The sequence below is a fragment of the Temnothorax curvispinosus genome, unplaced genomic scaffold (assembly GCF_003070985.1).
Source record: "Temnothorax curvispinosus isolate PA1 unplaced genomic scaffold, ASM307098v1 QBEX01003498.1, whole genome shotgun sequence".
In the NCBI taxonomy this organism is placed as follows: Eukaryota; Metazoa; Arthropoda; class Insecta; order Hymenoptera; family Formicidae; genus Temnothorax; species Temnothorax curvispinosus.
The window spans coordinates 1-16645 of NW_020213278.1; the positions used below are offsets into that span (position 1 = coordinate 1).

The window sequence follows — 16645 nt, forward strand, 5'->3', positions numbered from 1 at the left end:
AGCAAATCGATTGCCGATACATTTTCTAGGTCCGTGACCGAATGGTAAGTAAGTGTACGGTAAAATTTTGTCTTTATTCTCCTCGTTGAACCTTTCCGGATCAAATTTATCCGGATTCGGAAAGTACGTCGGATCGTGATGTAAACTATAAATAGGAAACAACAATACATGGTTGGGTTCGACGATCGCATTCTTGCAGCCTGGTCGCGACGGAGGTAGTTCATATCTCTTAGCGCAAAGTCTATCGGTGATGATCGACGGCGGATATTTTCTAAGAGTCTCAGAGATCACCATATCCATGTAAGATATCTTCGATATCGACTCGTAAGAAATCTCACCGTTTCCTTCGGCAAGATGCTGTTGTACTTCCTCGCGCAAACGATCCTGTACATCTTGGTTAACTGCCAGCTCGTGAGCAGCGAAACACATCAACGTCGCAGATGTTTCGAAACCAGCGAAGAAAAAGATGAAGGCTTGCGAAACGATATCATCCACGGTCATTTTATGTACATCTTCTTTGTCCCGAGCCTGCATTAATAAATGAATCATGTCCGGTCTGACGATACCTTGCTCCTCCCGCGCTCTAATGGTTTCCCCTACGATCTTCTTGAAAAACTCGGTCGTAGACGGCGGGAAAAGCGACAGACCTAATAATTTAGCGAGCCGTGGACACGCTTGAAAAAGGATCATCTTAGCCATCCCTAGCGGTCCAGCAGAAAATCCTTTGATAATCTCTATTCCTCTTATATAGAACTCATTGTCTTGATCTTTCATAGAATTCACACTTATGCCAAAGGCTGTCGTAGCAATTACGTCGGTGGCGTATCGTCTAAAGACTCCCTTCGTTTCGATCGAATGGCAGACTTCCGGATGATCGACCAAATAATTAACGAAATTGTGAGAACATTCCGACATCAGGTTAAACATGAACTTCATTTTGCTGGCGGTAAAAGAGGGGCTTAATGTATTCCGCATTTCTCTCCAACGATCTCCGCGCAAGGAGGTGATGTTCTTGCTAAATAACGGTTCTACGCTGGCGTCAACGAAACTGCGATGATCCGGGAAGGATTCAAAATCCTTTACCATGATGTCTTTGATCAGCTCAGGATCGCGCACTAACACGCTAGGCATGCCAAAATCCATTAGTCCAACATATTTTGCATCCGGAAAATAATTGTATAAATATTGGAAGTAATTGACAACACTGATGCGACCCAGAAGCAATTTCCAATCCGTTATAGAATTTGATAGATTAATTGGCAGGTAAGGTACACCTTTATTCTTCCAATAAAGATATGTATGATGCAGCACAGCGACAATTTTCAGGACGCCGATGACGACCAGAGTAATCAATAATAGCGCAAAAGGCGACGAAAGCCACGATAAATCCATCATGACATGACAGTATTACAGACAAACTGATTGTGAGACAAACAAGATACTTCGTCGAGCGCAGCGCAGTGTTGAGTGATTGCGGGAATTCTGACACGTCATAGATAACGTTCCAGGCGATTAGTAGCGTATAATTCTCACCGAAATATAGGTATCAAACCTATGCAGTCGACTTTATTACATGAATACCAAAATTCGTTGCAACCGTTATAATTTTTTTCTGCGCAAATGTAGCCCAGAAAGCGCCTTATCCAGAACAATCTACATACAAGCATATAAAATAATCACGTGTTGATTATTTCACGCTACAAATACGTATGCGCCAGAAATCCTGCAATCTCCCAATACTGGCGCGGTGTTATAAATATACGTGTTGTGCAGTTCTTATCGTGAATGAAACTATGAAACGAAAATGGGAGGGAGAAACGCCTTTAAATATTATTGCGATTAGAGATATTATTGCGATTGTCAAGTAAGAGACTGGTCATTGATTGATTGTATGCTGAATGATATTGACAAACCATGGCAGAACCAATCCAAAATATAAAAACATGATTTTTTAGGTAAATTGTAAGAGAAAATTTTTTCGGTGTATTTAATAAACAGATATGTTTTCTCTCAGCTTCAACGCTAGACAACGAGCTATGTGTTAACAAGAAACATTTAAATGTGAATAAACATTTAAAAATCTTAGGTATAATGCGGAGCGTTACTTTATTCAAAAAGCTCTTTCGCATATGTGTCCGATCCTCCAGGTAAAGAATTTATAGATTAAGCGCTCGACCATTTTGGACGAAGTGTGTGTCCCAACCTTTGCTCATATCAACATCCGCGATGATGACTATTCTTCTTGTGGTTTTATAAATATTTCTATATAAATTATTGGATGGAGAAATCTTGTAATGAATTAAAAAAACTCTTCCCATTACAATTCGGTAGAGAAGTATTGGCATCCGATAGAATATTAAATATAATAAATGTAGATGGATTTGACTGAGAAAATTGTCATGTGAGCCAAGAGACCAAGCTAGCGAAGAAGATTAGAAAACAATTTGCATCATTTGACATATATATTTGAAAATATCCAAATTATTTAGGTCTTATAAACAAACATACATACAATAGTATATATACTTATGTGGAATATGTGATTATAATTAAAATTTATAATTTACTTTTTATTTTAATTTTTATATACGTTTAATGTCTAAAAAATGTACATAGTTCAAATATACATAGAATTATGGCATCATGGCACAGAATTATGGCAGAAAAATAAATTTTATATTAATATTACAAACTATCCTACTTTACTAATGTGCCTGGTACTTTAATTCATAATTATTTAGCGTTATCGACGGATCTGATCTATATTGTATCATTGAACTGCAATGTCAAGCAAATAATCGTAACATTCCGTCCGTAAAAAAAAAAACATTTAAGACAAAGATTATTAAATAAATTTTATTGTGACATGTGATAGCAAAATAGCTTACGTAGTTTTTGCCTGTTGCCAAGAATTGCCCACACATATATCCTGTATCTGCGTACCAATACTGCGGAAGTCTCAGGATAATTAACGATAGTTTTAATTATCTAAATCGTCATTTAAATTCTTTTCAAAAGGAGTGCTTTCTATGATCGATATTATCAGCTCCTTGTCGTAATACACTCTTCGTCGTCTACCCTCTTTTTGATTCTATATTTCTACATAAGTCGAACGTTTTTATGTCATTTTCAATTTGAAATTAACTGTCAATGGACTTAAAGATACGATTTATATGTATAATTTTTATCATCTCGATATAAGTGAGCTTGACTTCTATCTGACATAGGTTCACAATCATATCTAATTAATAATTTTTGATCGAAATGTGTCACGTTTGCTATAAAAAAAAGCTTTGTCAATTTATTATAATTTGATTATTTATATTTTATACAGCTATAACAAAATAGTCACTTTTGATTTATTAGAAATTCAAAATACTTACTTATAAGAAAATATTATTGAAAAATATTATGAATACACATATGCAATATTATAGCGTGCTGCATCGACTCTATTAATGATATTGTTTTCTTATACTTATTTTAAAAACTACATCTCAAATGCTCAAATTTACAATAAATTACAACAAACATATTTGAACTAATAATAAATTTCGAAAGAAAAATGTGTGCGAAAGACATTTGCGCGATAGAGATATTCGTTTTTACTTGAAGAATTAACAATATTGATTTGACTCTATTATTCCTATTATACTATTTAGCGACAAGTGGAAGTTATATAAATGATTAAAAATGATCACAATCAAGTAGATTTGACAGTCTACGCAAGTCATAATGTTTATCGTAATATTTCATTTTCTTATTCTTTACTAGCAAAGACTTAGTTATTTGCTTTGTGCATAATGACGTAATACATCGCAAAAAAGGATATTGTACAATTATCTTCCAAAGTGCATACGCGTTGAACATCTTGAAAGTTGAAAATGCGGCAATGTTTTTTCAAACACAGCTACATATCGTACGACAATGTATTGCGTACAAGAATCTCACGTTTCTCTCTTCTCTAAGCCAATCCAGAATCCGCCAACAGGTTGCAACGCAAACTCGTGGTTAGCGTATACGATTGGTTCGACAGTCTTTTCCGTAGTCTTCAGAGTAAACTTTTGTAAAAGATGAGCTATCAGAATCTTAGCCTCCATGAGAACAAATCGATTGCCAATACATTGTCTAGGTCCGTGACCGAATGGTAGATAAGTGTACGGTAAAATTTTGTCTTTGTTCTCCTTGTTAAACCTTTCGGGATCAAACTTATCAGGGTTCGGAAAGTACTTCGAATCACGATGAAAACCATAAATGAAAAACGTCAATACATTGTTGGGTTCGACGATCACATTCTTGCAGCCTGGTCGCGACGGAGGTAGTTCATATTTCTTAACGCAAATTCTATCGGTCATGATCGCCGGCGGATACTTTCTAAGAGTCTCGGAGATCACCATATCCATGTAAGACATCTTCGACAGCGACTCGTAAGAAATCTCACCGTTTCCTTCGGCAAGATGCTGTTGTACTTCCTCGCGCAAACGATCTTGTATATCTTGGTTAACTGCCAGCTCGTGAGCAACGAAACACATCAGCGTCGCAGATGTTTCGAAACCAGCGAAGAAAAAAATAAAGGCTTGCGAAACGATGTCATCCAATGTCATTTTATGTACAGTGGGACCTTCTTTGTCCCGAGCCTGCATTAATAAATGAATCATGTCCGGTCTGACGATACCTTGCTCTTCCCGCGCTCTAATGGTTTCCCCCACGATTTTCTTGAAAAACTTGCTGGTAGCCGGCGGGAAAAAAGACAGACCTATTAATTTAGAGAGCCGTGGACACATTTCAAGAAGGACCATCTTAGCCATCCCTAGCGGTCCAGCAGAAAATCCTTTGGTAGCCTCTATTCCTCTTATATAGAACTCATTGTCTTGATCTTTCATAGAATTCACACTTATGCCAAAGGCTGTCGTAGCAATTACGTCGGTGGCGTATCGTCTAAAGACCTCCTTCATTTCGATTGCATGGCAGATTTCCGGATGATCGACCAAGTAATTAACGAAATTGTGAGAACATTCCGATATCAGGTCAAACATGATCTTCATCTTGCTGGCGGTGAAAGAGGGGCTTAATGTATTCCTCATTTCTCTCCAACGATCTCCGCGCAAGGAAAAGATGTTCTTGCCAAATAGCGGTTCCACGCTGTCGTCGACGAAACTGCGATGATCCGGGAAGGATTCAAAATCCTTCACCATGGCGTCTTTGACCAGCTCAGGATCGCACACTAGCACGTTAGGCGTACCAAATTCCATTAGTCCAACATATTTTGCATCCGGAAAGTAATTATATGCATATTGATAATAATCGATGATACTGATGCGACCCAGAATCATTTTCCAACCCGTTATAAAAGATGATAGCGAATCTGGCAGGTAAGGTATACCCTTATTCTTCCAGTAAAAATATGAATGATGCAGCACAGCGACAATTTTCAGAACGCCGATGACGATAAGAGTAATCAATAATAGCGCAAAGGGCGACGAAAGCCACGACGAATCCATCATGACACGACAGTATAACAGACAAACTGACTATGAGACAAACAAGATACTTCGTCGAGCGCGGCGCAATGTTAAGTGTGATTGCGTGAATTCTGACACGTAGTAGCGCGAACTGTTCCACAGACGATTAGTAGCGTATATTTCTCACTGAAATATAGGTATCGTCAGACCAATTATAATAAGAGAATAATATATGTTAAAGAATAATATGTGTTAAAGAAAATAACCTCTGGAGGTTTTTAGAAATTAAATAATATAGTTTATGCGTTTGCAGTCGACTCTATTACATGAATATAACATTCGTTGCAACCGTTATAACTTCTTTCCACGCCCTGGAATGTAGCCCTGGAAGCGCCTTATGCGAAACAATCTACATACGAGCATGTAAAATAATCACGTGTTAGTGACCACTACACGCTACTACGCATGTGCCAGAAATCCCGTAATCTCTTGCGCAATCGTCCAATACTGCAGCGGCGTCGTAAGTATAATGGGTGCGTTCAGCCGATACTCCGCTAGCCTAGCAATCGTGAGCAGTCGCTCGTTTTCGCTCGTTTCCTCTCTTTTTAATCCATTGGGTCAAAAGAGAGGAAACGAGCGAAAACGAGCAACTGCTCACGATTGCTAGGCTAGCGGAGTATCGGCTGAACGCACCCAATGTGTTGCGCAGATCTTATCGTGAATGAAACGAAGATGGGAGGGAGGAGCGCCTTTCGATATTATTGTGATTAGAGACCTTCAAGTAAAAAACTGACCTTTGATCTACTGTGTGCTGATTGATATTGACAAACCAGGGCAGAACAAATCCGAAATATAAAAACATGATTTTTTGGATAAATTGTAAGAGAAAATCCTTTCTGTGTAATTAAGAAAAAGATGTGTTTCCTCTCAGCTTCAACGCTAAACAACGAGCTACATGTTAACAATAAACATTTAAGAATGTTAGACACAATGCGGAGCATTACTTTATTCAAAGCACTTTCGCATATGTGTCCGATCTTCCAGGAGAAGAATTTATATAGATTAAGTGCTCGACCACTTTGTACGATGTGTGTGTCTTAAAACTTTGCTCATATCAATACCCGCGGTGATAACTATTCTTTTTGTGCTTTTATAAATATCTTTATGTGAATAATTGGATAGAAAAATCTTGTAATAAGAATTAAGAAAGACTCTTCCCATTACAATTCGGTAGAGAAGTATTAGCATCCGACAGAATATTAAATATAATAAATGTAGATGGATTCGACTGAAAAAATTGTCATGTGAGCCAAGAGACCAAGCTAGCGAAGAAGATTAGAAAACAATTTGCATCATTTGACATATATATTTGAAAATATCCATATTATTTATGTCTTATAAACGTTTATACATATACAATAGTATATAGACCTATGTGGAATATAGACCTATGTGGAATATGTGATTATAATTAAAATTGTATATATATAATTTACTTTTTATTTTAATTTTTATATACGTTTAATGTCTAAAAAAAAATGTACACAGTTCAGAAATACATAGAATTATGGCATCATGGCACAGAATTATTGTAGAAAAATAAATTTTATATTAATATTACAGACTACCCTAATTTACTATGTGCCTGCAGGTACTTTAATTCATAATCATTTAGAGTTGTCGACGGATCTAATCCATATTGTATCATTTGAACTGCAATGTCAAGCAAATAATCATAACATTCCGTCCTGTAAAAAAAACATTTAAGATAAAGATCGTTAAATAAATTTTATTGTGACATGTGATAGCAGAGTAGCTTACATAGTTTTTGCTTGTTGCCAAGAATTGCCCCACACAAAAATCCTATATCTGCGTACTAATACTGCGCAAGTCTCAGGGTAATTAACGATAGTTTTAATTATCTAAATCGTCGTTTAAATTTTTCTTAAAAGAAAAGTTTTCTATGATCGATATTATCAGCTCCTCGTCATAATACACTCTTCGTCGTCTACCCTCTCTTTGATTCTGTATTCCTACATAAGTCGAACATTTTTATGTCGTTATCAATTTGAAAGTAACTGTCAATGGACTTAAAGATACGATTTAAATGTATAATTTTTATCATTTCGAAATAAGTGAGCCTGACTTCTATCTCACTTAGGTTTACAATCATATCTAATTAACAATCTTGGATCGAAATGTGTCACGTTTGCTATAAAAAAATGCTTTGTCAATTTATTATAATTTGATTATTTATATTTTATGTAGCTATAACAAAATAGTCACTTTTGATTTATCAGAAATTTAAAAATCTTACTTATAAGAAAATATTATTGAAAAATATTATGAATGCACATATGCAATATTATAACGTGCTACATCGACTCTATTAATGATATTGTTTTCTTATACATATTTCAAAAACTACATCTCAAATGCTCAAATTTACAATAAATTACAACAAACATATTTGAACTAATAATACATTTCGAAAGAAAAAAATTTGTGCGAAAGACATTTGCGCGATAGAGATATTTGTTTTTACTTGAAGAATTAACGATATTGATTTGACTCTATTAGTCTTACTATACTATAATATTTAGCGACAAGTAGAAGTTATATAAATGATTGAAAATGATCACAATCAAGTAGATTTGACAGTCTACGCAAGTCATAATGTTTATCGTAATATTTTATTTTCTTATCCTTTACTAGCAAAGACTTAGTTATTCGCTTTGTGCATAATAACGTAATACATCGCAAAAAAAAAAAAAAGATATTGTATACGCGTTGAACATCTTGAAAGTTGAAAATGCGGCAGTGTTTTTCCAAACACAACTACATATCGTACGATAATGTATTGCGTACAAGATTCTCACGTTTCTCTCTTCTCTAAGCCAATCCAGAATCCGCCAACAGGTTGCAACGCAAACTCCTTTTTAGTGTATACAATTGGTTCGACAGTCTTTTCCGTAGTCTTCACAGTAAACTTTTGTAAAAGATGAGCTATCAGAATCTTAGCCTCCATGAGAACAAATCGATTGCCAATACATTTTCTAGGTCCGTGACCAAATGGTAGATAAGTGTACGGTAAAATTTTGTCTTTGTTCTCCTCGCTGAACCTTTCGGGATCGAACTTATCCGGGTTCGGAAAGTACGCCGGATCGCGATGTAAACCGTGAATGAAAATCATCAATACATTGTTGGGTTCAACGATCGCATTCCTGCAGCCTGATCGCGACGGAGGTAATTCATATCTCTTAGCACAAAGTCTATCGGTGAGAATCATCGGTGGGTACTTTCTGAGAGTCTCGGAGATCACCATATCCATGTAAGACATCTTCGACAGCGACTCGTAAGAAATCTCCCCGTTTCCTTCGGCAAGATGCTGTTGTACCTCTTCGCGCAAACGATCTTGTATATCTCGGTTAACTGCCAGCTCGTGAGCAACGAAACACATCAGCGCCGCAGATGTTTCGAAACCAGCGAAGAAAAAGATAAAGGCTTGCGAAACGATGTCATCTAATGTCATCTTATATACACCGGCACCTTCTTTGTCCCGAGCCTGCATTAATAAATGAATCATGTCCGGTCTAACGATACCTTGCTCTTCTCGCGCTCTAATGGTTTCCCCCACGATCTTCTTGAAAAACTCGCTGGTAGCCGGAAAAAGAGACAGGCCTATTAATTTAGCGAACCGTGGACACACTTGGAAAAGGATCATCTTAGCCATCGCTAGCGGTCCGGGAGAAAATCCCTTGGTAATCTCTATTCCTCTTGTATAGAACTCATTGTCTGGATCTTTCATAGAATTCACACTTATGCCAAAGGCTGTCGTAGCAATTACGTCGGTGGCGTATCGTCTAAAGACCCCCTTCGTTTCGATCGCATGGCAGACTTCCGGATGATCGACCAAATAATTAACGAAATTGTGAGAACATTCCGACATCAGGTCAAACATGATCTTCATCTTGCTGGCTGTAAAAGAGGGGCTTAATGTATTCCTCATTTCTCTCCAACGATCTCCGCGCAAGGCGAAGATGTTCTTGCCAAATAGCGGTTCCGCACTGACGTCGACGAAACTGCGATGATCCGGGAAGGATTCAAAATCCTTTACCATGATATCTTTGATCAGATCAGGATCGCGCAGTAGCACGGCAGGCCTGCTAAATTCCATTAGTCCAACATATTTTGCGTCCGGAAAGTAATTGTATAGATATTGAAAATGATCGACAAAACTGACATGACCCAGAAACAATTTCCAAACCGTTATGAAAGATGAATCTGGCAGGTAAGGTACATCCTTATTTTTCCAGTAAAAATATGAATGATGCACTACAGCGACAATTTTCAGGACGCCGATGACGACCAGAGTTATTAATAATAGCGCAAAGGGCGACGAAAGCCACGATAAATCCATCATGACACGACAGTATAAAAGACAAACTGACTGTGAGACAAACAAGATACTTCGTCGAGCGCGGCGCAGTGTTAATTGATTGCGTAACGCAAGCGGTTCCAGACGATTAGTAGCGTATATTTCTTACTGAAATATAGGTATCGTCAGACCCATTATAAGAAGAGAATAATATATGTTAAAGAAGATAGCCTCTGGAGGTTTTTAGAAATTAAATAATATAGTTTATGCGTTTGCAGTCGTCTCTATTACATGCATGAATATAACATTCGTTGCAACCGTTATAACTTCTTTCCACGCAAATGTAGCTTAGGAAGCGCCTTATGCGAAACAATCTACATACGAGCATGTAAAATAATCACGTGTTGACCACTGCACGCTACTACGCATGTGCCAGAAATCCCGCAATCTTACAATACTGGCGCGGCGTTATAAATACATGTTGCGCAGATCTTATCGTGAATGAAACGAGGGTGAAACGCCTTTCGATATTATTGTGATTAGAGACCTTCAAGTAAGAGACTGGTCATTGATCTACTGTGTGCTGATTGATATTGGCAAACCATGGTAGATGCAGCAATCCAAAATATAAAAACATGATTTTTAGGGTAAATTCTAAGAGAAAATTTTTTCTGCGTATCTATAAAAGAAAAGATGTATGTTTTCTCTCAGATACGTTTCTTTCAACGCTAGAAACGAGCCACATGTTAGCAATGAACATTTAAATGTTGAATAAACATTTAAAAATGTAAAGCATAATGCGGAGCATTACTTAATTATTTAAAACTCTTTTGCATGTGTATCAGATCCTCCAGATGATGAATTCATAGATTGAGCGCTCTACCATTTCGGACGAAGTGTGTGTCTTAAGGTACTCCTAACACTTTGCTCATACCAACACCCGCAGTAATAACTATTCCTCTTGTGCTTTTTTATAAATATATTTTTATGTGAATTATCGGATGGAGAAAGTTCATAATATAGAATTAAGAAACATTCTTCTTATTACATTTTGGTAGAGAAGTATTAGCGTCCAACATAATATTAAATATAATAAATATAGGTGAATTCGACTGAAAAGATTGTCATATGAACCAAGAGACCAAGTTAGCAAAGAAGATTAGAAAATAATTTGCATTATTTGACATGTATATTTGAAAATATCGATATCATTCATGCCTTATAAACGTTACATGCATACAATAGTATATATATATATATATATATATATATATATATATATATATGAAATATTATAATTAAAATTGTATAATTTACTTTTGATTTTAATTTTTATATACGTTTAATGTCTAAAAAATGTACATAGTTCAAATATACATAGAATTATGGTGTCATGGCACAGAATTATGGCAGAAAAATAAAATGTATATTAATATTACAAATTATCCTAATTTACTATGTGCCTGGGTACCTAAAAATCCGTAATTATTTGGAGTTGTCAACGGATATAATCCACATTGTTTTATTTGAACTGCGATGCCGAGCAAATAATCGTAACATTTCGTCCTATAAAAAGAAAAAGACATTTAAGACAAGGATCGTTAAATAAATTTTATTGTGACATGAGATAGTAAAGACATAATTTTTGCCTGCTGCCAAGAATTACCTCACACATAAATCCCATGTCTGCATACCAATACTGCGCAAGTCTCAGTAGGGTAATCAACGATAATTTTAATTGTCTAAATCGTCCTTCAAATTCTTCTCAAAAGGAGTGCTTTCTGTGTTTGATATTACCAGCTCCTCGTCGTAACAATACACTTTCTACTCTCTGTTTGATTCTACGTAAATCAAACAGTTTTATGTCATTATATCAATTTGAAATTAACTGTCAATGGACTTAAAAATACGATTTAAATGTATAACTTTTATCACCTAAAAATGAGTGATCCTGACTTCTTTCCCAGGCCACAGTGTTGTCATCACAGCAATAAATTTCGAATGGGTGTAAATTATACAGCACCCGCGTTTCTTCTTAAATAGGCGCACATAAATAGCGAAGTACATTGCAACTTCGTCAGTTTTTTTTTGGAGACAATTCGAAATCTGTTTCATTGATATCTTGTACGAACATATCGTTGGGCGTTATACTCTCCTTTTGTACATCAGAAGGAGCTATGCAGATCTTATCTGTGTAGGACAGAAATTTTAGTGAATGTCTATACTTTAATAATAGTTTTGCACATATGACAATCAAGCAATCAAGCTTTTAATACAAGTGTATTACTGTAGAATATTAACTCATGTATTTTATGGAGATACCGCCACCAGTACCAGTCACCCATCCGAGATGATAGAACTACCGACACAGTTCTGGAATATGATTTCTTGGGTGTTCCTGTATAAAAATGATAGATATTATAAAACAAATTCTATACATGCATAAATTTTAAAACTAAAACTTTGTAAAACCTGATTTCAACGTCCATTAATATATGCACGCATATGTATAAATAGTTTGATAACTTATAATTTAACATTTACATATGCGCCAAAAAATTATATATACGTGACTTTATAAATATATAAATAAACAAAATTTATGTTGCATTGGTATTAACAATTATAGGATTTGAAACGTGAAGTATCAACTAAACGATTATCCAAATTTAATTTTATAAATATTAATATACATGTTCTCAAATAATATTATTGATATATTAATGTATTAGATATATATTAATATCATTACATATTAAATTAGAGTTTTTATAAATAATTAATGTAAGAATTGATTGGAAGTTAGCGTTTTATATGTAAGTTTGCTTTTATTTTTTAAATATTTATTTTAATTATTTATTTATTCAGAAGAAAAAAAGGAAAGTTGCGGAGCAATTAAAATTGGAACTAACCGGCAAAAAAAAGTAAAATTCACTTACCAAATCAAGTCCAAAGAACACGAGATTGAAACTGATGAAGCCTTAGGTAAAATATCGGAAACTGAGTTTTCGCAATGCTTTTTTTTTCAAAGATTTTTTATTTTCTCTTGCTTTGGTGCTGGAGGACCAATGTCTTCTCTCTGCTTTACTTTACTCTCGCTCATCCTAACTAACGCTGTTTCTCGGTAGGAATAGATAACCTGTGAAAAACATCACCCTTATTTTAAGCTCCAGCATTAGTAGCAGGGTCCTGGAGAGGTTCTGGAATTTTTTAGTGGGATGTACATGTGCGCTTGCCCCATCTTTTCCCCAAAACTTTGAAAAAACTCAGCCTGCCAGACTTCAGCTGCTCTTTTAGTTTTTCCAAAGTTTTGTTTTTCAAACAATATCTAGTAATAAAACATTTTTGTGAGAGATTTTTATAATAGAAGTTGTTATCTCTGTTTCAATTCTGTTTTTCAGAAGGGGAAAAGACTTTAGCTTTCTTGTGAAGAAAAATTTACGCCCCAATAAAATATTTTTATAAAATGTATAATTATATTTATTCTTCTGTATATATATTACAAAAGATATATACATATATATAGATATACATGTAACAGTCACCATTAATAAAAATAGACTAGTGGAAATATTATAAATATGAATAACAATCAGAGAATGAAATGGAGCAAAACTTGGCCACAAACTATCTGACATAAAACACCCAAAACTTGCAACGAGAGGATAAATTGCATTTATTTATGAAGGTGGATTTCAAGATCCAAAACATTGTTGCAATGAGTAGCTTTAATTTATCTTATTTTCATTATCTTATTATTCTCGCATGATATCATTCTCGATAACAATATAACAAAACAACATTATATTTAATCTTATCAATACTCTTATCAACATTAAAAAGATATTTCTCAGAAATATCGCAATTAATAACAAATTCTTATTTGTAAACGTTTGTGTATAGGTAATTGATTTAATTTAATGATTATCTGCGCATTTTGCATTACCTATAAATGTAATGGATTGTTTTCCTTATTTTTTTTATATATACTATCTATTCTCAGACAATGAATCATGTCTGATTCACAATCATATCTGATTAACAATCTTTGATCCAAATGTGTCATACATACGCTGTAAAAAATGTTAAATGCTTTGTCAGTTTATTATAATTTGATTGTTTATATTTTATATTGCTATAATAAAATAGTGACATTTGGTTTTATTAAAAATTTAAAAATTTTATTTATAAAAAAATATTAAAAAACATTATAAATGCACATACAGAATGGTATATTATTACATCATGGTACATCGACTCTATTAATGATATTGTTTCGTCATACTTATTTAAAAAATTATAACAGCGAACGCTTAAATTTATAATAAGTTACAACAGACATAATTTGAACTAATAAAAAATTTCGAAAGAAAAATGTGCGAAACATCTTTGCACGATAGAGATAATCGTTCTTACATGAAGAATTAACGAATTGATCCTATTTATATTTAGCGACAAGTGGGGAAGTTATATAAATCATTAAAAACAATCGGCATAATCAAATAAACGTGGAAGTCTACGCAAGTCATGATGTTTATCGTAATATTTAATTTTTTTATTTCTCACCAGGAAAAACTTGGTTATTTGCTTCGAACATAATGACGCAATACATCGGAAATTTTATTGTTTGCGATATATTACGTCATTCTTCACACTTCAATCTTAACACTTCAATCTTTACACTCCAATCTTCACACGTCAATCATCTTCTAAAGTACATACACGCGTTGAATATCTTAAAAATTGAAAATGCGGCGATGTTTTTCCAAACACAACTACATCATACGATAATGTATTGAGTGCAAGACTTTCACGTTTCTCTTTTCTCCAATCTAATCCAGAATCCACCAACAGGTTCCAACGCAAACAACTTTTTAGTGTATACGATTGGTTCGACAGTCTTTTCCGTAGTCTTCAGAGTGAACTTTTGTAAAAGATGAGCTATTAGAATCTTAGTCTCCATGAGAGCAAATCGATTGCCGATACATTGTCTAGGTCCGTGACCGAATGGTAGATAAGTGTACGGTAAAATTTTGTCTTTGTTCTCCTTGCTGAACCTTTCGGGATCGAATTTATCCGGGTTCGGAAAGTACTTCGGATCGTGATGTAAACCGTGAATGGGAAACATCAATAAATTGTTGGGTTCGATGATCACATTCTTGCAGCCTGGTCGCGACGGAGCTAATTCATATCTCTTGACCGAAAGTCGATCGGTAATAATCGCCGGTGGATACTTTCTGAGAGTCTCGGAGATCACCATATCCATGTAAGACATCTTCGACAGCGACTCGTAAGAAATCTCACCATTTCCTTCGGCAAGATGCTGTTGTACCTCTTCGCGTAAACGATCTTGCACATCTTGATTAACTGCCAGCTCGTGAGCAGCGAAACACATCAGTGTCGCAGATGTTTCGAAACCAGCGAAGAAAAAGATAAAGGCTTGCGAAACGATGTCATCCAATGTCATTTTATGTACACTGGGACCTTCTTTGTCCCGAGCCTGCATTAATAAATGAATCATGTCCGGTCTGACGATACCTTGCTCTTCCCGTGCTCGAATGGTTTCCCCTACGATCTTCTTGAAAAACTCGCTAGTAGCCGGCGGGAAAAGAGACAGACCTATTAATTTAGCGAACCGTGGACACGCGCGAAATAACATCATCTTAGCTATCGTTAGCAGTCCAGAAGAAAATTTGGTAGCTTCTATTCCTCTTGCATAGAACTCATTGTTTTGATCTTTCATAGAATTCACACTTATGCCAAAGGCTGTCGTAGCAATTACGTCGGTAGTGTATCGTCGAAAGGCCCCCTTCGTTTCGACCGCATGACAGACTTCCGGATGATCGACCAAATAATTAACGAAATTGTGAGAACATTCTGAAATCAGGTCAAACATAAACTTCATCTTGCTGGCGGTGAAAGAGGGGCTTAATGTATTCCTCATTTCTCTCCAACGATCTCCGCGCAAGGCGAAGATGTTCTTGCCAAATAGCGGTTCCGCGCTGACGTCGACGAAACTGCGATGATCCGGGAAGGATTCAAAATCCTTTACCATGATGTCTTTGATCAACTCAGGATCCCGCACTAGCACGCCAGGCGTGCCGAAATCCATTATTCCAACATATTTTGCGTCCGGAAAGTAATTGTAGACATATTGAAAATGATCGACAAAACTGATGCGACTCAGAATCAATTTCCAACCCGACATAAAAGATGATAGCGAATCTGGCATGTAAGGTACACCTTTATCCTTCCAGTAAAAATATGTACGATGCACCGCAGCGACAATTTTCAGGACGCCAATGACGACCAGAGTAATCAATAATAGCGCAAAGGGCGACGAAAGCCACGATAAATCCATCGTGACACGACAGTATAACAGACAAACTGATTGTGAGACAAACGAGATACTTCGTCGGGCGCGGCGCAGTTTGAGAGATTACGGGATTTCTGACGCATGCGTAGTAACGCGAACCGTTTCAGATAATTAGTAGCGTACAATTCTCACCGAAATACAGGTATCGAATCTTTTATAAGAAGAAAATAATATGTGTTAAAGAAAATAGTCTCTAGACGTTCTTAGAAATTAAATAATATATAAATTTATGCATGCGTTTGCAGTCGACTTTATTACATATAGGTACCAACATTCGTGTTGCAACCGCGTTGTAACTTCTTTCCATGCAAGTGTAGCCCAGAAAACGCCTTATGCAAAACAATCTACATACGAGCATGTAAAGTAATCACGTGTTGACCACTGCGCGCTAATACGCTTGCGCCAGAAATCCCGCAATCTCTCTGGCGC

The 16645-nt window shown here is 35.7% G+C and overlaps 4 protein-coding genes and 1 long non-coding RNA gene across 7 annotated transcripts; all 5 read right to left on the reverse strand.

Moving 5' to 3' along the window:
* Nucleotides 1-6: 6 nt before the first annotated feature.
* Nucleotides 7-2739, reverse strand: LOC112452594 (cytochrome P450 9e2-like; the record flags this gene model as incomplete). Its single annotated transcript, XM_025012878.1, has 1 exon — nt 7-2739. A coding segment is annotated over exon 1 (1389 nt), but the record flags the coding sequence as incomplete, so codon positions are not given.
* A 102-nt stretch (nt 2740-2841) lies between these two features.
* On the reverse strand, nt 2842-5562 carry LOC112452593 (cytochrome P450 9e2-like). The gene has a single exon (XM_025012877.1). It carries the CDS (start codon nt 5502-5504, stop codon nt 3948-3950), a length of 1557 nt encoding a protein of 518 aa, XP_024868645.1. The 5' UTR covers nt 5505-5562; the 3' UTR covers nt 2842-3947.
* Nucleotides 5563-7346: 1784 nt separating this feature from the next.
* LOC112452595 (cytochrome P450 9e2-like) lies at nt 7347-10072 on the reverse strand. Of its 2 annotated transcripts, none has more exons than XM_025012879.1 (2): nt 8342-10072; nt 7347-7495 (listed from the first exon to the last, which is right to left on the reverse strand). In XM_025012879.1, the coding sequence occupies exons 1-2, from the start codon at nt 9883-9885 to the stop codon at nt 7471-7473; spliced, it is 1569 nt and encodes a 522-aa protein (XP_024868647.1). In that variant the 5' UTR covers nt 9886-10072; the 3' UTR covers nt 7347-7470. The 2 variants fall into 2 exon arrangements, with proteins under 2 accessions (XP_024868647.1, XP_024868648.1); XM_025012880.1 differs by having other exon boundaries at nt 8331-10072.
* A 1094-nt stretch (nt 10073-11166) lies between these two features.
* LOC112452598 lies at nt 11167-13186 on the reverse strand. 2 transcript variants are annotated; one of them, XR_003040524.1, is made up of 5 exons: nt 12780-13186; nt 12142-12238; nt 11776-12030; nt 11507-11681; nt 11167-11406 (listed from the first exon to the last, which is right to left on the reverse strand). It is a non-coding gene; the product is annotated as an uncharacterized LOC112452598 (long non-coding RNA). The 2 variants fall into 2 exon arrangements; XR_003040525.1 differs by having other exon boundaries at nt 12128-12238.
* Nucleotides 13187-13823: 637 nt separating this feature from the next.
* LOC112452596 (cytochrome P450 9e2-like) lies at nt 13824-16256 on the reverse strand. Its single transcript, XM_025012881.1, has one exon. The coding sequence runs from the start codon at nt 16199-16201 to the stop codon at nt 14651-14653; it is 1551 nt and encodes a 516-aa protein (XP_024868649.1). The 5' UTR covers nt 16202-16256; the 3' UTR covers nt 13824-14650.
* Between the last annotated feature and the right edge of the window lie 389 nt (nt 16257-16645).

Bases quoted from the DNA above. Each gene is read 5' to 3' on its own strand.
- LOC112452595 (XM_025012879.1), bottom strand. From the start codon at position 9,885: ATGATGGATTTATCGTGGCTTTCGTCGCCCTTTGCGCTATTATTAATA. The intron at 7,496-8,341 runs GTGAGAATCTTG...CGACTTATGTAG, and splicing joins GGCTTAGAGAAGAGAGAAAC to GAATACAGAATCAAAGAGAG.
- LOC112452596 (XM_025012881.1), bottom strand. From the start codon at position 16,201: ATGGATTTATCGTGGCTTTCGTCGCCCTTTGCGCTATTATTGATTACT.
- LOC112452593 (XM_025012877.1), bottom strand. From the start codon at position 5,504: ATGATGGATTCGTCGTGGCTTTCGTCGCCCTTTGCGCTATTATTGATT.